The sequence below is a fragment of the Gobius niger genome (genome assembly GCF_951799975.1).
Source record: "Gobius niger genome assembly, chromosome: 17".
NCBI lineage: Eukaryota > Metazoa > Chordata > Actinopteri > Gobiiformes > Gobiidae > Gobius > Gobius niger.
The window spans coordinates 24,447,807-24,473,754 of record NC_136868.1 but is presented as its reverse complement, the minus strand read 5'-3'; the positions used below and the strand labels follow the sequence as shown (position 1 = coordinate 24,473,754).

Below are 25,948 nucleotides of genomic sequence, written 5' to 3'. Positions count from 1 at the left end.
AATCCCTAAAAAAAAATATTGATTCGAGGACAAAGTTTTGCTATGGTCACGAATCAGCGTGATGTCGGCCAATCGATCAGTATCTAAGTGAATACAATATAAGCATCCTCAAATAATGCACAGGGTCACTTTTCATTGCCAGACAAGACAAAGACTGAATAAGGACAAAACTGAACTAAAATGTAATTGAACACGTCCCTGAGTAAAATCACTAGAATGAGCCCGCATACCAAAGGTCTACACATGAATACAGGGTTGGGTTAAAAAAAAAAGAAAATCATTTGTGGTTCAAACATGAATAAAGATAAGTCGCTGGGATGCAGTTAAAAGCTGCACTACCTGCGTGTTTTCGAAAATAGTTCAGCTCAAACTTCCCCTGACTCATTCTTAGCTCTCAAACATCCTTGTAGGAGGTTCAGCACATTCTATTTCCATCCATGAATGAATTATATGCATGTTTTGGGTCAGGCTTTGCGGGCATCTTACACTGCACTCATTTATACTCTTATGTCCGTGCTTTGCAATGTTTACAAAGTAACAATTACTTACTAGGCAGTGTAAGTGATTCAGTCAATCAAACAGAAACTCTATGTTCAATATCTAACTGAACAGTCTTAGTCAGCTGGAGAAAAGCACTGTTCTCCTCGGTATTAAGACAGTAATGCATGTGAGGTTATGAATATGCTAATTCAATGGCAGACATGATTGTGCATAGGCGGCCACGTCATAGAACTGCTTGGTCAGAACTAACTGTATAACGGCTAATAAAAAAGTTAATGTCGCTTTGCTAACTCACATTTTCATCTGTGAGATCCATCCACATGCTATGCTAATATAATCTTTAATGTATTTTTGTCACGCAAAGCATGACACCGTCGAATCATTTTACATCATCATGGGTGCAGTAAGTCTCAGTACCGTGAACAGATGATGGCGATGGCGACCAATGACACGATGCACACTCCTCCGACCAGCGAGCCGGCGATGAGGGAGAGCTGCTGCCCAAGCTCGGACTTATACTCATCTGTAACAATAGTAGAATAGAGAGTAAATACATTCATTTTTGTGAGCCTTTCTAAAGAGGAAAAGCCACAGCTCTCTTGACTGCATTTTCATCTGTTACAAACGCAAAGTGGTTGAGTTGACATAAAAGCCAGCAGTGTAGAACTCTGAAGCACAAAAACAGATTGCTCGGAGACAAACATAAAGTAGGACAGAATCTAATTACTTCACAGCATCTCACTCAACATCCTCGTTCCTCTCGCTGCAAGAAAACTGGGGCTGTGCAATGTATTACATATTCACAAAATCCCCTTCCAGATTTGATAAAATGCCTGTGATATAGCAATTTTAGAGAAATAAGACTTGGAAAAGTTGTTCTAGACCATTAGTGACAGAGGAAGAGGGAAATGTCCATCAAACTGATTTGCCAATGGCCCAGTGATACTGTTGCCTGTTCCTTGACAGTTGCACGGCAACGGTAGGTGGGTGCACAGTGTCCACCCCAGGGCACCTATGGCTTTCACAAAACATCCAATATCTCACACGAGATGAAAACCATCTCCTCTCCACCTCACTCACCGTCAGTCAGGGTTTGGAAGAGCATGTCCTTGCTGTAGACTCCATACCCCGCCACAGTGCGCGCTCTGACCTGGACCACATAGCCTGTCCCGGGCATCAGCCCCTCCAGAACCACGTTGGTCGTCTCGCTGAGCATCGTCGAGCTGTTCAGCACTGAAGACTGCAACTGTACCAGAAAAAATATAGAAGATAGATAAGTCTTTATACCCCCGAGACACTGCATGCTTCATCAGTGACGGACTAAAAGGAGAAGACACTAAGTTTAGCTTTGGCCACAGGGACTGACAAGATTAAATACTATTTAGCATTGAGATATATTTGGAGACCGATAAGCCATAACAATATGACCACCACCTGCTTATTTTGGTTATTATAGTCAGCCTATCAATGTACAACACCGGCCATTATTCATTGTTCCCCATATTTTTTACTGTATTAGAATCAGAATAGGTTTTATTGCCACTCAGAAAGTAGATTTTGTTTTTGAATGCTATTGTGCAACATCAAACATAAACTTGTAAAAAAAAAAAAAAGTAAGTCTATAAGTTCATGCAAAATAAGATTGAATAAAATAGGATTCAAAATAAAATTAAAACCACATAGTGCAAATTTATCAGTGCAAATGAGAAGTAGCATGTTATTTAGCATTATATGCATGTATGAATGTGTGGGCTTTGTTTTTATACATGAACTAAAACAGATTGAGCAATAACATTTTCACATACAGTATACACATTACTGTAACGCAGTAACAGCTTCATCACAAAACTCTCTTGCTGTTCAATATCATATTAAGAACATCCATCATGCAAGTGCAAGTACAGATGCTGTGAGGAAGAAATAATCTGTGTTTTTCGCTTCACCTGTCAAGGGTCACGGTGTTACACCAAGCCTGACAGATCAAAGGTATCCGCCCAGTGTAGTTAAAACAACGGATGATATGGACAGGTGACACATCTAGGGATGACAAATGTTTGATCCGTGCACAGTTCACTGGATGCTTTCACGAGCTAGTCATCGGTTAAGCCCCTCATAGACAACAAATCTCATCACTTGTGAGCACCTGGGGCTTTGGAGAATAAGGTTCCTTCCTGCGCACATTACTAACCATTTCTGAAAATTGCAACAGAAACTTTTGCCAGATTGCCATTTTCTGGCAATGCTAATGAAACAAGGCAGTGCAATAAACACAATTTTAATAGAAGTGTGATTACATTTATCTCAATTCCGCACCTAATCCTGCTGCAGTAAGAGCAGATGGTTGGGAATTTGAAGGAATAAAATGGAAACTTTCCGTTAAACGGTGCTGCAGTAGAAAGCTTTAAGTGCTTGAGTAGTATTTTTGTTGAGAACTTACTTTTACTTTTACTCCACTGCATCTGAAAGATCGATATAATACTTTCTACTCCACTACCTTTCTATAAAGGCTCCAAAGTAAAAAAAACATGAATAAAAAGTGGCCATGTGATTTGTTAATTTTAAAAGCCTTATAATCATAGACCGTAAAAAATAATAGACAGCTCCACCTCACTCCTCTCCATTTACCATAATAACTACGTTTGAGGGGGAAAACATTGCGGATTTACAGACTCCTCTTACCCTGCTGTCACGGAGCATGTTTCTAAAAAGGGAATAAGGGCGGGATCTTCACTGTAGACTCAGCCCTCGTGGGGCACATAGTTCGGTCATAGCCACGCCATTAGCTCTAAAGCTAGCGGCCTGTCAATCAAAGTCCGGCCCTCATTAGTATACGAGATTTCTAATTTTTTTTCTTACAAAAACCAGCCTGGTTTCTTTAATCGTAACTAACCTAGCGTTATCACAGGAGGAATATCTAGCTGTAGAATGTTTAATAAAATTAGAAACCAGGCTTTAAAGCTGTTTTTCACATGTCTAAAGTGCAATGCTTTCTAATGGGAGACTAGTGTCTATATGGAGGTACTACAGCAATGGCGGACCAAGAGCAGCCAGCAGCCATTATGAGCAGCAGGTGGTGCTGTGCAGATCCACTGGCTCACAACAAGGAATTAGATTTGTCCCCAATGTGTTTTTGAAGCCGCAAAGTTATTTTTCATAACAACAGATTTGCATTCAATACTTTGAATGCTTAAAAGTGTTTTTCCACAGCAAATAATTCAACACTTTTCACTTTTAACTGAGCAACTTCTACTTACATTGGAGTAATATTTGACACATTGATTTGTTTTAAATAAGGGCACATAAATTTGAATCAAAATTTGAGATTGATCAATATGAAGACAAACATATGTATTTGTTTATTTGTCATATCTTAATCTGTACTTGAATCTGACACTACATTTACAGTGAAAATGCTGTATTTCAGTTAGCTTGATGACACATTTACCCTGTTTATTTATTGACTGTACATTGTATTAAAACCAACTTTGACCATATTCGACAAACATGTGCTGTAAAACCAATGCTGCACTGACAAATAAAGTTCACCAGATTAGTTCTTGAAAATCAGCCTGCACTACTGTCAGTCGTCCTACAGTGGATTAGACTTAGACCTGTCTCCTAAAGCCCCGGGCCTGCACCTTTCACCTCCATCTCCCCCTGCCTTCTATCCAGGCTTCCCCTTGGCATCTTCACTCTGATAAAAAAACGGCTTTACTGTGGAAAAATCACGACAGTCCTGAGAAGCACTGATAGTGGTGACAGGTGAGAGGAGGGGGATGGGCCCACACCAGGAAGAGGAATCAACCAAGAGACTAAGTGGTTTGGTTTGGTTTTGGCAAATTTGGATTACTATCATGTGATATATTTGGCAAAAATTACCATACGCCTTGTGCTAGTGGAGGCATCACAGGACATAAAATAAGGATGTATTGACCCCAGAAGGATTAGGAGATTGTGTGAACACACGTAAAGCTGAATTGTGGTAAAAAAAAAGATAAAAACCCTCATCAATGCTTTATGACAGACCACAACCAGTTTGCCTAAAGCAGTTAATGCCTGTCAAATCTGAACATCTATAGATCTATAGTGGATGGAGGATCCGGCATAAAACAGCCTTCGGTCAGCAGCGTTTTTCTACATCGACAGGAAATACGAAACAAGAGCAGTTTGTGACTCTCAAAGGGAAAAATAATAGGACAGCCAAAAACTTCTGCTTGAATCAATTTGTGTTTAAAACATAATTTTATATTGGAACGAAAAGGTCCAAATTGGTAGTTGAAATTGGCATTTCTTTAACTGCTTTCAAGACAAACTGGCAATTTAAACCTGTTTCGTGAAAGGAAAGTGACATTTAGTTGACATTTGCTTCAGGTATTTACCCCCATAATAAAATATTGTTTACGCGTAAAATGAAATTCAAGTGCCTTGTATTTTCACTTTGAGCTTTACCACAAAAGTAGCACACACCTTTTCCATATCTAAATCCAGTTTTCTTTTAAATCCCCTGGTTGGTCACACATATATCCCAGTACTATTCTACATGTGTTAAGACAAAGATACACATGGTTTCCTAATGCAATTCTAACCACCACGTCCTATATGGGACAGCACGCATGGACCAGCACTCATCTTCAGTCGAAATAGGCATGGGGGGGATTAGATTTGGTCAAGACAGGGAGGAGGGGGGTTTGGTGGTGCCTCTCAGCCTGCCACAGTGAAGGGGTGAAGGGGCAGCTCGTCTGGGAATGCCTGGGAGGTGGAGATAAGTCCTGCTGGGGAAAAAAAAAAAAAAGACAATCTTCCCTCCTTGCGCTGTATCAAATTTACTACATTAAATTCTCATTATCTATAGAGCAGGAAAGGGGTTAGTCTCTCGATGGAGGCGAGGTGATGAAGGAGCTGCAGCTGTCTAAGGAAAAACCTGCCTTCACTGTGTGCGCACTTATCCAAAAGCTCCCCACGGACTGCGTCACTCCCGGCTACGAGCTAAAATTAGCCGCTATATAGTGCAAAATGCAGCATATCTTTCTACGCCTATCAAAGTATTGGGGACGAAGCAATCTTGTTTCGAGTCCTAATTAGTTCCTCTGGTTAAATAATGGTAAGCTTGCAGTAGCGGGAAAAATAAAGCCAACTTTAAATCTGGATGGCTGTTTTTCTAAGGATTTTTTATCTGTCAGACAGTAGCTACAGTCAAAACTTTTCTAGCTCTTCCCTTAACTTTAATTGCTTTCCGAAATATTGAAACGCGACTTTTTCCCCACCATCTAAAAACATCACCCAAAACTTTGCAGATAGACAATAATTGCATCATATTTTTAAAGTTTGAACTTAGGTGCGCACAATGGTTATAAATACACAGAGGAGTGTTATATAAGCCGATATTTTAGTGGGCTGGTGTGGGATTTGCTGTGGCATTGGTAAACATGTATTCTTTATTTAGTTGTGAGTGGGATTGTGCTGCCACTGTCCTTGCCCTCGCCAACTGTGTCGGAGCATCTCAGTTGTTACTAGATGTCGTTGTTTGAAAAGCAGAAGACAGAGAAGTGACCATGACCAGTGATTGTGAATGTCCTTATTCGTGGGCTATTCCTTTTATAGTATGTTGGCTTCATAGTGAAAATAATGGAATTTAGTGTGACATTATAGTTGTTTGCAATTCACCAAGAGTCACTCATTCAGAGGTAAGGCTGGAAACCCTTACAGTGGGTTGCATAAGTATCCGTACCCCTTTAACTTTTCAACATTTTGCCACACTATGGTCCACAAAACCTAAATATATATCACTGAAATGTTATGTGTTACTAGAGACTTTTGCTGCAATTACAGCTGCAATTCCGTTGGGGTATGTCTCTATCAGTCCTGCACATCTTGAGACTGGAATTTTTGCCCATTCTGCAAAACAGCTCAAGTTCAGTTAGATTCGATGGAGAGGCACTTGTGAACCGCAGCTTTCAGATCTTTCAGATTCTCTATTGGATTTAGGTCTGGACTTTGACTTGGCCATTATATCACATGGATATTTTTTGTTTTCAACCATTCCATTGTTGCCCTGGCTTTATGTTTAAGGTCGTAGTCTTGCTGGAAGGTGAACCTCATCCCCAGTTTCAAGTCTTTTGCAGACACATGTTTTCATCCAAGATTGCCCTGTATTTGGCCCCATCCATCTTCCCATCAACTCGAACCATGTTCCCTGTCCCTGCTGAAGAAAAGCACCCCCAGATCATGATGCTACCACCACAGCGGGGATGGTGTTTTCAGGGTGATGCACATCGTTACTTTTACGCTAAACATAGCGTTTTGCATTTAGGTCATAACGTTCCATTTTGGTCTCATCTGACCAAAGCACCTTCTTCCACATGTTTCTGTATCCCCCATGTGGCTTCTGGCAACTGAAAACAAGACTTCTTATGGTTTTCTTTTAAAAATGGCTTCTTCTAGCCACTCTTCCATAAAGGCCAGATTTGTGCAGTGTACGACGAATAGTTGTTCTGTGGACAGTTTCCCCCACCTGAGCTGTAGCTCTCTGCAGTTCATCCAGGGTCATCATAGGCTTCTTGGTAACAGCTGTGGTCAGTGCTGTCCTTGTTCGATCAGTAAGTTTAGGAGGATGGCCGTGTCTTGGTAGGTTTGCCGTGATGCCATACTCTTTCCATTCCTGGATGGTGTATTTAACTGTACTTTGAGACATGTTCAAAGCTTTGGAAATCTTTTTATAACCTAACCCAGCTTTAAACTGGACCTGTCTGGTGTGTTCTTGTACTTCATGATGCTTCTGCTCGCCAATAGTCTATTAACAGACCTCTGAGACCATCACAGATCAGCTGTATTTGAACTGACATTAGATTACACACAGGTAGACTCTATATAGTCATTAGGTCAACATGTGATCGTTCAGAAATCAATCATAGATACTTTTGCACACACCCCACTTTTCAGATTTTATTCATTAAAAAACTCACCTAGTGTGTGTCTTTTACATACAATTTCTATTAAATATATTTATGTTTGTGAACCATAGTGTGGCAAAATGACGAAAAGTTAAAGGGGTATGGATACAGTTTAAAAAAAAATACTAATAGTATTTTAACGACACCTGGTTTTACAATACCAATATCTGAACAATACTTTTTCAGACTATTCTTTTTAAATATGTATGGCACTGGCATTGTTAGTATATAAGATTTCGTGCCCAGGGCCAATCACACTCATGTTCTAAATGGTAGAAAAAGTCAGCTAACATACTAGTTATATAATAGTTCTATACGGTCTATGCATGAACAGTTCTTAAACGTTATTAAAAGTTACACAAAGCGCCCCCTTAAACATATCAAAGCTTTGCCATTTGACTTTGACTTCTGTACACGCTGGAGCAAAGACAATGTAGCACAAGCTCGTCAGCGTAATTCTCTTTTCTCCTCATCCATGTACTTACTGAATGGTTTTCTGCTCACGCCGACGGGGATTTATACACACCCCAAACAACATCCAGTAACCTTACGTAACTCTTGTCTCCCCTGCAGCACAGCGCTTCTCCCGGCCAAACGCTGGGTTATAGAGAGAATTGTGTAGAGAGAGTCTTCTCCAGAGTCACGGTCTTAAGCCTTGCGCGCGACTGTTTGCATCAAAGGGAACAGATAAGGGGCCCGCTGCAGCTGTACAAGTTTGTGTGCCGCGTCGCTATGAGTTATGGCCAATGCAACTTACTGACAGTGCTTATTAAAGACAGAAAAGTGGGTGCAGACATGGGCGAACCCTTATCCCGAAAAAGCCCCAGAACTGTTTACTCGAATTGTTGTAAAAGTTGGAATGCGGCGGATGGCAGGGGCCCAAAAGTGAAGGCTTGTTGTTCTTTTTCGGAGCTTTGTTCTTATGTGTGGAAATATACCGGTGCAGCTGCCGGCACTGCACCAGAGTAGATCGGGACAATTTGAACTCCAGCTCTGGGCTATAGTCATGCTTGTAAAATAATTAGGCTGTAAAAGTAGCTCTCGGAGTTTAGAAAGTGATGCTGCGATTTAAATTGGGTGCTTCGGTAAAGAGCCGTTGTACTACCTCAGAGTCCTCAGTTAGCATTTGGCGCTGTGAACTCTGCGAGCTACTTCTTCATCCAAGTTTAGGCCTTATCTTAAGCTTAATGAATCTGCATTTGTCACACACTAATGAAACTGGTTCAAGTGTTAAAAGATTCTTTCCAAAAAATGTAGCTTGTCCCAAATTGCTTCTGCCAATTAGGGATGCACCGATCTGATACTGGTATCAATATCCGAGCCGATACTGACAAAAATACGATATCGGGTATCGGCTACAAATATCCGATACTTAACTGATTCCAGTTTTGGCTCTCAAGGCCTTAAAAACATTACTTTTACCACCTAAATCAAAGTGATTATGCACATGCTGCAAATCATTGTAAAGCTAAGAACCAGCAGAAGTAAATCACTGAGTTAGATACAACCTCTGCAAACACATTTTTGATCGCTGCGCAAAATGCGGCGGTTAGCATCAGTATGCTAAAGCTAATCATGGCCGAGACAGAAACTAACATACCTTAAAGGGACTAGATGCAAGTTGGCAATTGTATACTCTCTACTGCCACCTCAGGTCATACATGTAACTGCTCCTTCTATATTAAGCTCGTGCATGACAGCAATTCGGACCCGAAGTAACAACTTTTTGAGTGACAGCGCAGGATTTTAGAGGCAGCTGTGGTGAACAGGTTGGGGCTAATTCTACACCTTAGGACATTGCTGGAACATGAATATAACATAATTTTAACATTTTTAAACTCTGTATAGTCCATTTAAGTATTAGTGTAAGTATAAGCTCCCCCTACGGACAGGAAAATCCATGTAAGCTGCCTCCGACACGTCACCTCCACCACCAGGTGACGCTTCTGAGGAAGATCACAGGAAGTGACTGAAACTATCAAAGCAGGTAAACAAACCTTCTGACTTACTAAAAGAACAATCAGTAATAATACCTAAAGTTAGTTTAAGAAATAACTGATCTGACATATTTGTAATGATCAGATCACTTCATGTGAGTTGTTTGTATTAATGTAACCTAAAGCCTGTTATAACCAAGGATATTTAGTGTACAAAAGTCCAGTGATCCTTGTTAAATGTTTATCCAAGAGTTTATCAATAGTTATAATTGATCCGTAATATTGTGACAATAAAATATGACTTTTTGACTGGAATGTGACTTTATTGATCTTAAACAGGAGAAAACAGTCAATTCAATTTTTCACTCAGAGAAAGCCACTTGGTATCGTGGTATTGGTAAATATCGGGCATCGGTAGATACTCAAAACCCAGTATCGGTATCGATATCGTTAGCAAAAAAGCTGGATCGGTGCATCTGTGTTTTTATTCATTTTGATTAACTCATTCTCGGCATTGTTTTGAGCTTGACCTGATAGAACATGGAGGGATCAGTCTGAACTCATACACAGCACACAAAGTATTTCTAAATAATAGAGCGACAGTGGGTCCGCAATACTTGCTCATATCGCTTCCCACTGAGAATAAATGTGTCTGTCTCCATCTGTTGTCGAGCCAAAAGCAAAATCATCTGATGTAATTCCCATTGAAACGCGGTGATTGAGAAGTGCAGCATGGCAAGCAACTCCGGAGAGATTTTCAAACTTTTAAACTCTCCTCACATCCAGCCGCAGCACTCCACATGAAGCAGCGAGCCGAGCAGAAAGTGCATGCTCAAGAGGACGTGGTGGCTTTTAACAAAACACTCAACTTAAATGGGTCAGGCTACACAGCATCATGATATTTATGTTCTATGTGAGATGAAAAGATTGCATTATAAGTACTTGAAATTTCAGCATATGCTAGTGACTTTACTGAGAGAACCATGTACCCAGATTAGTTTATTTCATTTTTTTTTCACATGGGTTTGACTGAAAACATTATACTGATTCGGATTCTGAGTAGCAATGTATAAGCAGGCGCTACAACACTTGGAATGGTTGCCGTGGAAGAAGAGTCAATGATTACTCAAACATTCATGGATTGCTTAAAGAATAGAACGAAGAAGAAGTTGTTAACCTTAATAAATCCTTTTCGTAGTCCCCCTGGGGGTAATACAAGTGTTAATGGGATGATTTATCTCCCTCTGGTGTCTCTGGCCAGAAAACCACAATTGCAACTTCTCTGCCTCCGGGCCGGAGAGGCAATACAAATAGAATCGTGAGGAAGAAGCTAACAGGCTAACGAGCAAAGCAAACTGCGGGCTAGCGCCACTTAAACAGTATTTACAGCCAAGTTTGAGTGAAAAAAATTATCTCCATTGTGTAATTCGATGTACAATATCCCTCTCTCCCTTTGTCTTTTCTATAAGTGTAGTATTGATAGCGTGGTACTCTCACGGACAATTAGTGAGTAAAAAAACGCAACATGCATTGGTGCTTATGGCCTCTAGGGCCGTGAGCTACTTATTTCTGCTTTAACACAATACTGAGTTTTCAACTGTAATGTAAAAAGATGATTTGGCCTTGACGGCGGCATTGACTCAGCCGTGAGCGTCTTTATAAAAGTTATACAATCAATGGTAAAGTAGTTTTAATTGGCTGCCCCCAGAGCTCCTGTGTCTCTATACAAGTCGATTGTGCCTCTACAACTGCACTGCTTATACATACAAGACTCAATAAATCAATGGACTTCCTTTTTTTTCCCTCATCTACCATGTGCAGATATTTGATCACCCACAGTAATAAATAGGCTTTCACTTTGCTCCAAGACAAATAGATAGAAAGTCTGGGGTGTAGCATCAATATCAAGCCCATGCCAATGTGAATGAATGGGCTGCGGAAAAAGATGTATGGACGCTCAACAGGAAGATGGGCATACGAGCGAATTACACTCAACAAGAAAAGTACACACACAACGGGGACATTTTGACAGATGCGGAAAACAGTTGAGTCATTAATTACACTTAATGCGTATATAAGATGACAAGTGTGAGTAGTCAGCTGTCGGCACATTTGCACGGATCCGCGTTGCGCCTCAGGACTCGTATGATTTGACATACTTGCTACAACACACGTGTCCATTGATGTCAAGTTTAAAGGCAATGTCATTAATCACAGTCAATTTTCTGCCGTTGTCAGTATAGATAACGGATCAGAGCACTTTAGTTGTAGTAGAACACATTTTACATATACCCCCTTTAAGAAGCTGTGAGTAAAAACAAATACAGTATGAATACAAAACCTTTCTTTGCTTTGGGGAGCAAAAGAATGGGTGCAATTTTTTCCACCGACAAGCCCTTTTAGGATGTAGCTCCTATCGACGCCATGTTTGTGAACTAATGGATTACAGACTGTTGCCTGGAGCTCAAAACTCGCAGACAGATTCATCATCCTGCCCTACCTTGTCATAGTAGCGAATCTCGTAGTCCAGGATGATGCCGTTGGGCTGCTCGGGCGGTGGCCATGACAACGAGAAGCTGCGGCTGGTCGAGCTCACCTGGTGCATGATGGGAACGACCGAGGGAGCTGTTAAACATACACACAATCAATTAGGCGGGTAAACCATTGAGGGCCACGCGTAAATATGGAAATACATAACCACGCAGGATTATTTACTACAAGGCGAGGGGGGAATGTTTTCTCATACGAGCTCGTGAAAACAAATTACTGCCGCCGTCACTGAGGAGAAACCAAGAGTTATGTGCGCAATGCATTTTCACTCATACTTTTATAAACTGGCTGGTGGCAGAAATGTGGCTGCTTCATTTTAATAGAGGCTTTTATCCTATTTGCACTTTATGGATATGCAGAGATACCGTGCTGTGATGTATGAGGTATAAGTTAAGGAGAAGTTTTAACCTGCAAATGGTGAAAACAGTACCAGTGTGGATTCAGGCGTCTCCAACTTGTAGCTCAGGAGCCACCAGCCATACATCTGATTAATCCAATTTGAAAGGTCATCTTGGCAAAAAAAAAGAAAGACAAAAAAACTGCTTGGGGTACGACCCATAGTTACTTGGGTATCCTCATCCTCATGTAGCTGCTGTTCTTATTTAGCAAACATAGGGTATGGGAGTGCAAGCTGCTGTAAATGTATTCTGCAGCGTTAAAGTGACAGTCTGTAAATTTTGTAAACCACAATGCACTGCGAGGAGAACAGAGACAGGTCTTTGAACTAAACACAACACGACTGAATGAAAACAGCTGTTTCAATCGCCTGTTGCGTATTTCTCATGAATAAACTACTTGAATGAAAACGGTTACGGTGAAAAAATGCTAGCACTAACTGCTTACCGCTGCTTATCTTTAGCTCGAGCTGTTAAATGACCAATAGCTTTCTCTCTCAGACAATAAGGCAATAATCGTACACGTTTTCTTAATTCATGTAAAATCCATGTGAAATAAAGTGCATCTGACACATATGTATCCATGAATAGTCCACTGTCTCATGGGTTTGGCTGGATATGCATTGTTCCTGGAGATTTTAGCAGACGTAGTGCACTCATTCTGCTGGCGTTCGGACACTGGGCTGACCTACTTTCTGCACGCCTTTGAACTAACACCAGATTGATTTAAAAAAAAAAAGCATTGTGATGATAGTTTTCATTTTAAATGTCAAAGATAACGCCAATATATAACAGAATAAATGAATTCTGAGTAAAAAAATGTTTTTAAACGTTCTGTCCAAAACACAGACAGAATCAGCGACTGTATAGTCTACTCGCCTCATTGGTCAAAGTCGTATCCCGGGGTTTCTGATTAGTTGCTACAATTAACAAAGGGAGGGACTTTAGAAAAGATATTATTATGTAATTTTCCTGTGGTCAATTATGCATAATCTATAAAAGCTTGTCCAGTGAGTTTGCTTTGGGGGTATTTAACAACCAAACGCCAAAATACAGTCAATTTTGTGGCCATAAAAAAACAAACCCACAGACCACAAACAAACAAGTGTAGTTAAACATAATGCATTACAACATTATACCCATCTGTGAGGACATGAAGCACAGGACCTTGTCAAACTGAGTTGACAGACGGTAAGCCTTGATCATCTACTAAACTGCAGCTCTTGGAGTGGTGCCCCCTATCTGCAGTTGTCGGTATCTATCACCTAATGTGCAAAAAGACTCAGCAAACAACTCATAGAAAAGCTAGACTAAATCAAACTGCTAAAAAAAAAAGGTACAACATCAAATAAAAGGCCGGTGGTCAAAATTCAGATGCAGATTGGCGTGTAGCATGCTAAATTAGCATTGCAATTTTACACTGCGTGGCACTTGTGGCCACAATCAACTGAACAAATTAAATCAGCTCTATCTGCAGCAAAACTCCAAGCAAAACCCCATCTTACCTTTCATTTAATTGGTGTATAGTGGCTACATTTGGAAGCACTATATTTTATAAGTGTTATGCATCGCTGCCAGCTGAGTCATCGAGACACCAAGGGACAGATATAATCCCTTTTAATGCTATGAGAATTGGAAGTCTTTTTGTGCTGTCAGAAATATGAACTAGCTGTCAGCTGAAAAGTCACAATAGGGATTTGGGATATTTTTGGTACTTTGCTTGCCTCCAGTAAGAAAAAAAAACACACTCTAATTCTACTGCATTATCGGCCATTCTGGGACAATAATGTCTTCTCAGAGCTCGGGCTTACCAGACGATGTTTACAGTTGAGCGCTGTTAGAGGTGCATCTTGGGGTGACAATGGATACAATGTGGGTTAGGAATGAGCTTAGGAATCCGCAGATGAGCAAAGATGGCGTCAAATCCATCCTTAAAGACCTCCTTAAATCTAAATGCGGAAAGCGGGTTGAGATCCTCACTTGTGTCTGTCTCTGTTGAGTATTGATGGTGCCGTAAGTCAGCTCACTTTATAGTCTGTGAGAATGACTCTGTCTGGGACCGGGAGAAGGGACAGAGGCGGAGAGAAGAGAAGAGAGCGAGGGTGGGGCAAAAAAAGATGAAAGACAGAGAGAGATGACAGGCGCCTAGCATGTTTTATGAATTAAAAGACAGCTCGATTTCATTTATCTCCCTCAGCCATATCCCAACGCCTCACGTAATCCCCAAAAAAGTCAGCCCCGGGGTACACACTCTCTCACACACACACACACACACACAAGCATGGATAAGTCACACGCACCCGCCTGATTGGTCGTTATGTTGATCGACAGTTGTTGGGCGGGGTAGGGGCTCTTGTTGGAGACACCGTTGACGGCCTGTAAAACAATAAAATGGGTCAGTGATGTTGAAAAGTCACTTCACAGTTCGGTCGGATAAAGCATATGGTTAAAAAGAGGTACGACAATTACGTGTCGACCTGGGTCAACCTTAAGCATGAACACATGAAAGTTTGTGCATATACAGAGTCTCAGCGCAAAATCTCCAGATAATGTTAAACACTGGAGGCTGCAGAGTTCGATTGAAGGCAAAGTGCTGGGATTTTGGCTGAGAACGAGAACTTTTTGATGGTTATTGAAAGCTGATTTTAGCCATAGGATCTGGCAGCCCACACTGTGGGAATCATTTTGCTTTCTGATAGACTAAAGGGCTCAAGAATGGAAAAAAAATGAAAAAATATCAGCTTTAAGATAGAAATGTATTAACTTGTTGACCTTCATAAATCCTTTCCGTAGTCCCTCTGGGGGTAATACAAGTGTTAATGGGATAAATGAGGGTCTTTCATCTCCCCTTGCTGCTTCCCTGCCTCCGGGTCGCAGGCCCCAATACACACTAATAGAATCATAAAGAAGAAGCTAACAGGGTAACAAGCAAAGCTAACTGTGGGCTAGGTCCACTTTAGCAGTGTTTACAGCCAAGTTTGAGTTAAAAAAAAAAAAGGATCTCCATTGTGTAATTGGATGTACAATATCCCTCTCTCCCTTTGCCTTTTCTGGCCTCCAGGGGCATGAATTACTTAACAAGTAACTCATGCCCCTGGAGGCCATGAGCGCCACTGCAGGTGTCGTAGCATGTTTTTTTTTTTAACTCATTACTTGTCCGTGAGAGTAAATACTACACTGATAGAAAAGACAAAGGGAGAGAGGGATATTGTACATCCAAATATTATTGTTTAAGTGGCGCTAGCCCGCAGTTAGATTTGCCCGTTAGCCTGATAGCTTCTTCTTCATGATTCTATTAGTGTGTATTGGTAACTCCGACCCATTTCAGGAAAGCTGCAAAGGTGGTTTTCTGGCCAATCATCCCATCAACACTTGTATTACCCCCAGAGGGACTACGAAAAGGATTTATTATGGTAAACAAGTTACTTAGTACTGCTTTAAAAGTTTTATTTCTAATTGTTTAATAAAATCCTACACCACCACAATAACTGCAAAGTAAGGATATTTCAGAGGCTTCAGTGGTTAATATCTAACTATTACTGATAAAGAATTTTGTGGAAATAAAAAAAAAAGAGTAAAATACTTTATTCTGTATTGATCTCGTTTTCATTGTTCACGGCAACTGCTCAGACAAAAATCCTCTTTCCTTCATTTTTACACTAGATCACATCCATACATCATCTTTGTCTGCACTGTCACTTATCCTAATTTATACACAAAACACATGCTGGGCCCATTGTCTTCTTATCAACATCTCCACACCAACACAAATCAATTACCATGCTCGGAGTGCGTTTAAGACCACCTAATTAACCGCCGCACATTGTTTATGGTGAGTTCATTTTGGAAGTCATAAAGCGCCTTCAGTCAACGGCAAATCACTGAACAACAGCGGGCTAATTAGACAGGCTAGCCTAGCTCCAAGCATTGTTTTTTATTTCCCTTTATTTCTACTTTCCACTAATTCCAGGGATTAATAAAACGGCTGACTGCTGATTTCATGCAACTTTTAAGGAAAATAATTACCAGTAGTTTGAAATCACAAGTGGCATATGAGTGCATGCCCCTTTCTTAAATTAGGCATCATTTCTTGCAGACATAGCGATTATACAAACAATATTCTTCAGGTATTTCATATCCAGGGCTCCAGTCTCCAAGTTAACCTTGATTTGAGTAGTACGATAAAATCGAACTCTGCGCTTATGATGGCAGTGGCCTTGTAGATAGCAAAAGCACTGAGTAAGAATACAGATGAATGCGCAATCTCAAAGTTCTTGGCCCTGAGTTTAATAGTGTACATTGTGGAAGCTCCCTTTCCTTTTTTGGGGTCACCACAGCAAATCGTCTGATTTATTGTATGGCCTAGCTCCTCCATTTATTGATGAAATTGGGGCCCCCTTTTGGATTGGAGACGCCATGATTTGGACTGATAGGAAATCCAGTGGTCCAGTCATAAAGTACAGATTCTATACAGATAAGTTTGAGCAATAAAGGTGAACACACGTCTTTCCTCAAATAAACAATGCTTCTCGAATACCCCCAGTGACAGTAAGCGCTATTGAAGCTGAATTTGCCATGAATTCAGCCAAGAAAACTGTTTGCATTAGTTACTTGAACCTGCTATAATAACTATCACTGGCTGATAGAATGAAGTGACGGCGTCTGAAACCCAACACTTCACATCTTATCATTTCAACCAATTGAAATTGCATCTGAAATAAGTGTTGAGCAAACCTGGACATCAAAGGTGTAGGATGTGTGCGCCCGCAGTTTGCTGATCTCCACTCTGGTGTCCCTCAGGGCTCTCTTGCCGGGCACAAAGGCCACGCTGTCGTCACAGGGCTGGCACGCTCTCCGCTCCGGGCTGTGGCAGCGCCTGCAGATCACGTTGTAGGACAGGTCTTCTCTGTGGCCCGTGTCCCGCGGAGAGTGCCATTCCAACACCACAGAGGTCTGGTTCACTATGGACACCAGGTTTCGAGGGGCGGATGGGACGCCTGGGAGGAGAGACATAAAGAAACTACTGATCACACCTCAAACGCCTTTACATTTTTTCATAATTAAAAAATGTTTATGGAGAAAAAAAAGGAAAAGTAATATAGTTATAGCTTTTGACTGACAGCAGAGGTAGCAAACAGTTTACAAAACACAATGGAATACAAGCTTTCGCTTTCGGCAAACATCATGCTAGCAAATCCATGGTGCGGTGGAGAACGCGCTTTGAGCATAGACCTGTTCATAACTGCCCATAAGCCGATGATGGATTATGGGATTTAAAAATGTGGAGGAGAGTTTTATGTTCCCTGTGTGATGCTCTAGAATCCAAGAAATATAAGCCAGGGCACTTCAACAATAGAAGAAACGACCAGTGAAGTGAAGAGGATTACTGAAAACTGAGTGAATGTGAATCCATAATCCCCAAAAATACTCCAAGTATGTTTTGGACAATGTTATTGCACTGTTTGAAAACGCAAAAAATGTTGATTTAACTTGATATATCGTATTGAAATGAGGCTAGAAACAATTGCTGCTAGCTTCGTGGTTTAGCAAAGGCCATTTGAGAGCTGAGATACAAGCATAGGGACGTCAAAAAGACTGTTTTTGATGAGGAAACATAATATAACATTATATTATGGCCAAAAGCTAAGCAAGTAAGTTTATTAAGCGTAACATAGCATCCTGATAGCATATAGTAACATGAACATGAGAATAGCTCAACTTTTAATAAAATGAGCGGCCACACCAAATCGCTCCAGGGATATCAATCAAGTCAATTTGGATTAGGCAGAGAGAGCAGCAGTAAGTTAATGTCTGGCACCTGGATGCAATCAAACTTCATTACACAGAGCACTTGAGAAAACCAGTTTGGATTTTAATAAGCAGCTCCTCCTAATAGCCTATATATGAATATCTTAATGAGAAATCTGTATTTTAATAAGTAGCCAAGTGATTGTTTGAGCGAGGCTGCCCTGCGCCTATCGAGAGGGCTATGTTTGGAAACATCTTAAGACCCAGGCACAGATGTCCAACAGGTCAATTCATTTCACGAGATTAGGACATACAGGATGCGATATGCTATTCCAATGTGGTTAATAGAGATGGAAATGTCTCTGCTATAAATTAATGTGATAGATCGATGAAGTAATAGACAACGGAGAAAGAATGAGCCTATTCCTATTAGGATTCGTATCATTTGTTCATATGATCGTGAAAATAATTGCTTTGACACACACCCATACAATATAACAACTAAACATCCTCTCAATAGGGTTAATGTTGTTGCTTTTTTGTTTTCACTTGATTGCATAACATCATGGGCAGTTTTCCCATGTACTATTTAAACAAAATATTTGCGCTATGGCCAGTAGTTTCCACAACAAATCAACTTCTATTGAGAGTTTTTATTATTATTATATTTTTGAGTTTGAATGAGTTTCCATGTTGTACCGAATTGCAAAACTGGCACTACTTTTTAAAGAAGTAACTTGTTTACCTTAATAAATCCTTTTCGTAGTCCCTCTGGGGGTAATACAAGTGTTAATGGGATGAGTGGGGGTCGTTCATCTCCCCCTGGTGTCTGGCTAGAAAACCAAAATTGCAACTTTCCTGCCTACGGGTCGTCAGCGCAATACACACTAATAGAATGACAAAGAAGAAGATAGCGGGCAAAGCTAACTGTGGACTAGAGCCACTGTAGCGATGTTTACAGCCAAGTTTGAGTGACAAAAATGATCTCCTTGGTGCTGTGGCATTGTACAATATGTCTCAACCCCATGTACAATATCCCTCTCTCCCTCTGACTTTTCTGCCAGTCAGCATAGTATTTACTCTCATGGACAAAAAAACGCAACATGCTACGACACCTGCAGTGGTGCGTATGGCCTCTAGGGGCATGAGTTTCTTAGTTCTGCTTTAAGTCAATCACTCCCAAAGTGAGGCCACGATGCCCGCCAGAGGGTGACTTTGCGTTGCAGCGTATAGTTACTACTAACTCTCTTAACTATTCCCATTCATTCTCAATGGTAAGCCCTTACAACAAACACAAGTCCAAGTAAAACAAAAATATTGCTAAGACTTACACCTATGAGCAGACTTAAGTGTCATGACCCTCAACAAGTCCAGACGCCTGACAAGGTGAGTATGTCATCAAGGTGTGAGTCCGTCAGTGACCTCTCACTGACTGACTCACACCTTGATGGCATACTCACCTCGTCAGTGAGCCAACTGTAAACTAACATTAACAGGCTAATAATGTCCAAAGACCAGCTTCATGTTTCTCACTAGTATAAGTCGTTTGTACTGTTGGAGAAGCAAGGATTGTTGTTGTTTACATTTTTCACTATATTGCTGCAATTGTTGATTTTGTTCTACTAAAACTAGCCTTTTGCCATAGTTAGCATTCGTTTAATGTAGCATATTATTTGCACAGATTGGATAAAATGCAAATGTATGCCTTAAATAATAAAGTAAGTATTATTCTTTGCAGTGTTATGTGTGTCACCCTTGAAATAGTTCAGTTTGGCCCACGGCCCACAGGCATATTTTCATTTTGGCCCCTGGAGACAAAAAGTTTGGGTGCCCCTGATGTAGAACCTTGCACTAGTCAATGACCAGGGCAAAAGCGAAATCCATCCATTTATTAGTATAACAAAATATTAAAAGCCAATATACAGTAAAAGAAGCAGACTGACCATCAGCACTTTTCTAACAATTTTCCCTCCTCCCTCCTCACTCTCACACAGTGCAGATACAGCATTACTGCCGGAGAGGAACTTTACAAGAGTTTGAAAAGTGTCTGTAACAGTGAAAAGGTGACCTGAGGGCCACACACACTGAGTTTCTCAGTCTATTCTTCGGCGCTGGTTCTGTTGCTGTTCTCTCAGCCCTGGGTCACAGCGGAGGGGGACTCGACATAGTGTGACATAATAGTAATGAGTCCTAATCGCACGTTCACAAGGTTAAAACACTGCCCAACGGTGGCACAGTTGGTAGAGCGGGTCGTCTCGTGATCGGAAGGTCGTGGGTTCGAGTCTCAGCTCCCACAAATGCACATTGTCGTTGTGTCCTTGGGCAAGACACTTCACCCTACTTGCCTCCAGTGTCTGTGTACATTGGCGTATGAATGAGAGAGTGAATGGTTGGCTGGTTCCTTACTGTAAAGCGCTTTGGGCCTGATAAAGGTAGAAAAGCGCTATGTAAGTTGAGTCCATTTACCATTTACCATACCTACCATTGCTCTGACATGTCGAGGCTCGGGAAAATCATTGAAATTTTAGTGAGAAGGATCGGAGGATTGTAGTGAGAACTAGGGCTTTCGGCAAGACCATAACAGAAGCATAGCTATAACAAACTGTTGTGCAGTACAGTATGCTAAACGAGATGTCGGAAATCGCTTTTAATGGAAAAATAGTGTTATGAGATTTGAATGAAACTTGCTCTTTGGACATTTTTTTTGGACATAGCCAGTTATATTTAAAGCAGAACTAAGTAACTCATGCCCCTAGAGGTCATACGCGCCACTGCAGGTGTCATAGCATGTTACGTTTTTTTACTCATTAATTGTCTGTGACAGTAAATACTACGCTGACAGAAAAGACAAAGGAAGAGAGGGATATTGTACATCCAATTACACAATGGAGATTTTTTTTTCACTCAATCTTGGCTATAAATACTGTTTAAGTGGCGCTAGCCCGCAGCTAGCATTTCCCGCTAGCTTGTTAGCTTCTTCTTCGTGATTCCATGAGTGTGTATTGTGCCTCCGGGTCGGAGCAGGGAAAGTTGCAAATATTTGTTTTCTGGCTAGAGACACCAGGGGCAGATGAAATCATACCATTAACACTTGTATTATCCCCAGAAGGACTATGAAAAGGATTTGTTAAGGTGAACAAGTTACTTAGTACTGCTTTAAACATGTAGCAGTATTTATATACAGTAGTGCTAAATTGTTGCTGCTCTCTCACTCTCTTGCAGTGCCATATCGTGTGACGTAGGTGGCCATGGAATGCCAATCGTCTTCTTTGCCAGTCTCCACATGTTAATGCTGTCCATTCCAGTCCTGGCAGCGATATTCTGGCGGAAAGTTGTTCTCTGTCGCCCTCTGTCTTGCTTCCCATTGATTTTCCCTGAATACCAATTCCAACCCTTCCCTCCTTATCGTGTCCCAAAAAGTCTAGTTGTTGTTTCCGAATCTGCTTCAGGAGTGCTCTCTGTCGGCTGCTTCTCTGTAATGCTGTATCACTAGTTGTGTGGCTTGTCCAGTGGATTCCCATCATGCGCCGTAGGAACCACATTTCTGTTGCTTGTAGTCATTTTTTCCATTTGATCTGAGATGGTCCAACTCTCACATCCGTATTTCCACACTGGCGTGACATAACACTCAAGGATCTTCGTGTCTTCATTGTAATTCTGAGATTGCAAAGTAAATTGCTCATCCTTGTGAAAGTTTCCTTTGCTATTGAATTTCTTCTCAGAATTTCTTCGTCACATTTTCTATCTGAGGCTGCTGCTACTGCTATTATGAACCGTGAGATTATTTCTCAAAACTATACAAACTTTGACAAGCATTTGATTTCAAGAGAACATAAAAACACTTACAAACAAAAGAGATCTGGCGGAGTTGTTCTCTCAGAGTTGTATAATGGACAATTATAGTAAAAATATTCATCTATCGTGTATCGAAACTATGCCTATATGAGAACAAATGAACACGGTCTTATATACATTAAAAAAGCTTCTATCTAAAATGTCAAAGGAGGGAATATTGAAGTGAATTGCACCACTAAAGCCCATTTGCTACTTATAATGTGTGAAAAAATGCCTCTAAAGGTCAGTTACTCTTTAAGCTTATAAGAAGTCGTGGTCCATCTGTACCGAGTTACTCATAGATGTTCACAAGCCTGTGATCTTAAAAGTAGTCTTCTCACAGACAGCCACGATCAATTCTACGTCAAATTTGCCCTAATATTATCGCACATGCACAGCCTCCCACACGCGAGAGCCAGCGGGAGGTCCGAACTGTTGATCTTATAAACATTCTTCTAAGCGCTGATGATTACCCACACACAAGCACACGCCGCGCCTTGACACAGATATTCAGTCAAACTTATCTTATTTCTTTTTTTATCTGAACCAAATCATTTCAAATACTTTTCCCCCCGATGTCAGTCTCTCGCTGAGATAACAGCAAAGTTAACTTCAAAAACTGGGAAGGTGACATCCATATTTTAACAGGACAAATCATGCATATACTCTCGTTTTTTTTTTTTTTTTTTTGACATCTCCACCGGAATAACAAAATGCTCTTAATGTCAGTCAGCTCGTAAAGCTCATGACGCTAACCTCTTGCCCTTTTGGTCTGACACAGAGGAGTTGCAGCAAAAATATAGTGAATGCAAGTAATTAATTTGAAATGTTACAGGCCGTGTTGAGAATTAATTATAGACATGTTTATTATTGAAGGAAAAGGAATAAAAAGTGTTGGCAATGTTGTGGCTGTCAGCACGTTTAATTGGAAGAAGCCCATCCCAAAATGTGACCATTTTTATGACTACTTTTTTGGTTTCACTGTCAGGTTTAACACAGCCGACGTCGCCTTTTAGTGTGAGCAGGGATGGATTGCAACTTCTTTGTACGACAATCTATATTTAACCAGACTCCAAACCAGCGCACGCATTTGAAGAGCTGTTTATAAATAAAACAGCAGGATACCAAAAAGTTAAGTTAAAAAAAAAACACTATATTGAACAACACATGTTTTTGCCAATGTGCAAGTCATCTGAAATATAAACTTTAATCTTGGACTTTTGACAACTTTCTATCATTGAAAGACTGAATCTTACAAGAATCCATTTCCAAACCCATCTGCAGTGACAGTAGCAGCATCCTCGCCTTCTCTCCCCATTTAGAGAGTGGCTTTCACAGTGTCATTCTGACCCGTACTCCAAAATACACAGGCTGCAGCAACCATCTATCTATGACAAGTATGGTCCAGATTCTCCTAGCCATCTGAGTTTATCTATTCAACATCCAGGCAGAAGGCAGGTAGACATGGAATTGGTGTTGTTTTATTGGGAAATGTAGCACAGCCTATTTGTTTGTGTCCTTGGATCAAAAGTACCTTGGCATTGGACAGAGCTGTGTAGGCAAAGTGGGCAGAAATCTGACACTTTGCAGCAGAAGAGTACATTTTTATATCAGCAGTACTGTACTTTGAGAGAGCGCTGGGATCAGTGAGGTTAGATGTGCTTTTTACAGGGGGTCGAAGTAACATATGACATCAGGATGAGATGCTTTCTGAGCATAGCACACTGAATAAACACCGAGCACAGTGTCTGAAATAAATGATTCAAATATTTGGTGGCAATTGCTTTTGAAGTACTCTTTAAAAGCAAAGACCTTCTTTGTTGTTGCATTTCTTTCGGCTATTGTTCTTTTTCTCCAATGGTTTCTAATTATCCAAAGCTGGGATGAAACTGAGTCACTGGGGTCACTCATGGCTGTGAGAAGCAGTAGAAGTAGCATTAGTTGTTAATAACTGCCACTTTAAATGACACATTCTATTCTGATTTGACAAACAAATAGCCCCGAGGACATGATAGATGGGCAAAATTGGGGCCTTCACCCAACACAGAGCTCTAAAGAAACAGCACAGTTGTGCCATTTGAACGCAGTCCTTTGAACACACCGTATGAAAAGCTGCTGTCTGACACAGCCAGTTAAATGCATGCAGAGGATCATAGCCTTATCTCTCACCATTTTATCAGCATTCATGGAAAAACCCAACACTGAGTTTAGATTTCTCCTGTCACAAAGTCCCCTATAGCCCGTTCATGAATATAAAAGAGGCAGGGGGGGGACAGTCCAATGAATGAACCGAAGCTTTTCACGGCTGTGCAAACACATGGAGTTGAATCCAGGTCAGCAGAATGTGCTCAGACAGGCACAAATAGACATCGCACTTTCACAGCTTTGGTAGACGACGTCCAAAGTGATCCATGTTTCAACCTACTTTACGCCGTCTCTCCCTGGGACCGGGGCTGTTCAAAGTCTGCGCATAGAGCCTCCTTGTGCATAGCAATACAGCAGCCCTCTTCGACACACAAAACACATACTGACTTCAACGAACGGCCCCGGAATGTGGCAGCGTTATTACTTACTGCTCCCCAAGTCCCAAACCCAAGAACACGGAGCCGCACTCTCAAATGAGCTGCTGGAAATTAGGGCTGGTGTGATAGATTATGTTGTGCAGCGGTGATGAGGCAGTGGAGCCCGAGTTTTACCAAATATAAACGTGTAAAGTTAAATATTGTTGAAATGAGTCAAATCAAGGCAAACTGTTAAGCTTCTGCGTAAATTGGGAAAAACGGATGTTCTTTGTGGTGGAAAGAGTAGAAGATGCCGACGTCTACCCAACCTGTCTGGGAATAAAACTTCATGCATTTGGGTCAAGTCTTTTCGCAACCGTAACACTCGGGCAGATGCAACAAAAAGGACACATCAGACGGTTCTGGATTGTTTTGTTTGAGATATGTTGCTTTTTCCACATCGCGGTAATTAAAGCAGTACTAAGTAACTCATGCGCCTAGAGGCCATAAGCGCCACTGCAGGTGTCGTAGCATGCTGTGTTTTTTTACTCATTAATTGTCCGTGAAAGTAAATACTACGATGACAGAAAAAACAAAGGGAGAGACGGACATTGTACATCCAATTATACAATGGAGATAATTTTTTTCACTCAAAGTTGGCTGTAAATACTGTTTAAGTGGCGCTAGCCCAGAGTTAGCTTTGCCGTTAGCCTGTTAGTATCTTCTTCGTAATTCTATTAGTGTGTATTGTGCCTCCGACCCGTGGGCAGCGAAGTTGCAATTGGCCAGAGACGCCAGGGGGAGATGAACGAGCCCCCCAATCATCCCATTAACACTTATGTTACCCCCAGACTACCAAAAGGATTTATTAAGTTTAACAAGTTAGTACTACTTTAAAAAACACACAAACCTCAACACATTTACATTAAACCGTGACGTGTATTGTGCTTTCTTATATTGTTTTCTTTCCGCCACATGCTTGCATTTTTGTTTTGTTTTGTGCATAGGGGACAGAAGTAGCACTCACTGGTACAGGTGTCCTCCGGGCTGTCCATGTCCCCGCGGTGGTAGCCGTTCCGACAGCCGCACAGAGTCGCGGCCTCGATGGTGGAGCGGCTGTAGAGCGGACACTGCTGGCACAATCCTGCCCCCTGGGTGGACTTAAAGGTGCCCTGGGGACAAGCTGGATATGGCAAACAAACACAAAATAAATGAATTTAATACATGGGGATTTTATAGTTTGGAGATTTACGTCAAAAAACACAAAAGGTCTATTGTCCAGTGCGATGAACTCAACCGATAAATGCTCGCAAAGTTCTTTCTTCTCTACAACTTCAATAATCCCTTTTGTTTATCGTGAGAGCAAACCATTTGGTGATCTTAGTTTTGTACTGGTGGGTACATGCTGTGTTGTTGCCAAAGCACAGAGTGGGATTTTGTGGGATAAGGATGTTATCTTGTTAAGACCGGCTCTACACAAACATTTGTCCACACTGTCTCACTGCTTCTCCCCGCTGTAGATTATCTGTTCA

At 41.1% G+C, this 25,948-nt stretch overlaps 1 protein-coding gene across 1 annotated transcript in view; it reads right to left on the bottom strand.

Moving 5' to 3' along the window:
* LOC306977308 (ephrin type-B receptor 1-like) overlaps positions 1-25,948 on the bottom strand; it is a 99,013-nt gene that overhangs the window by 26,104 nt on the left and 46,961 nt on the right. The window contains exons 6-11 of the mRNA XM_079575572.1: positions 25,444-25,599; positions 17,068-17,330; positions 14,634-14,709; positions 11,889-12,013; positions 1,582-1,747; positions 919-1,024 (exon numbers count right to left, since the gene is read on the bottom strand). Of these exons, the coding sequence (XP_079431698.1) occupies positions 919-1,024; positions 1,582-1,747; positions 11,889-12,013; positions 14,634-14,709; positions 17,068-17,330; positions 25,444-25,599 (892 nt within the window). The remainder of the gene's footprint in view (positions 1-918; positions 1,025-1,581; positions 1,748-11,888; positions 12,014-14,633; positions 14,710-17,067; positions 17,331-25,443; positions 25,600-25,948) is intronic.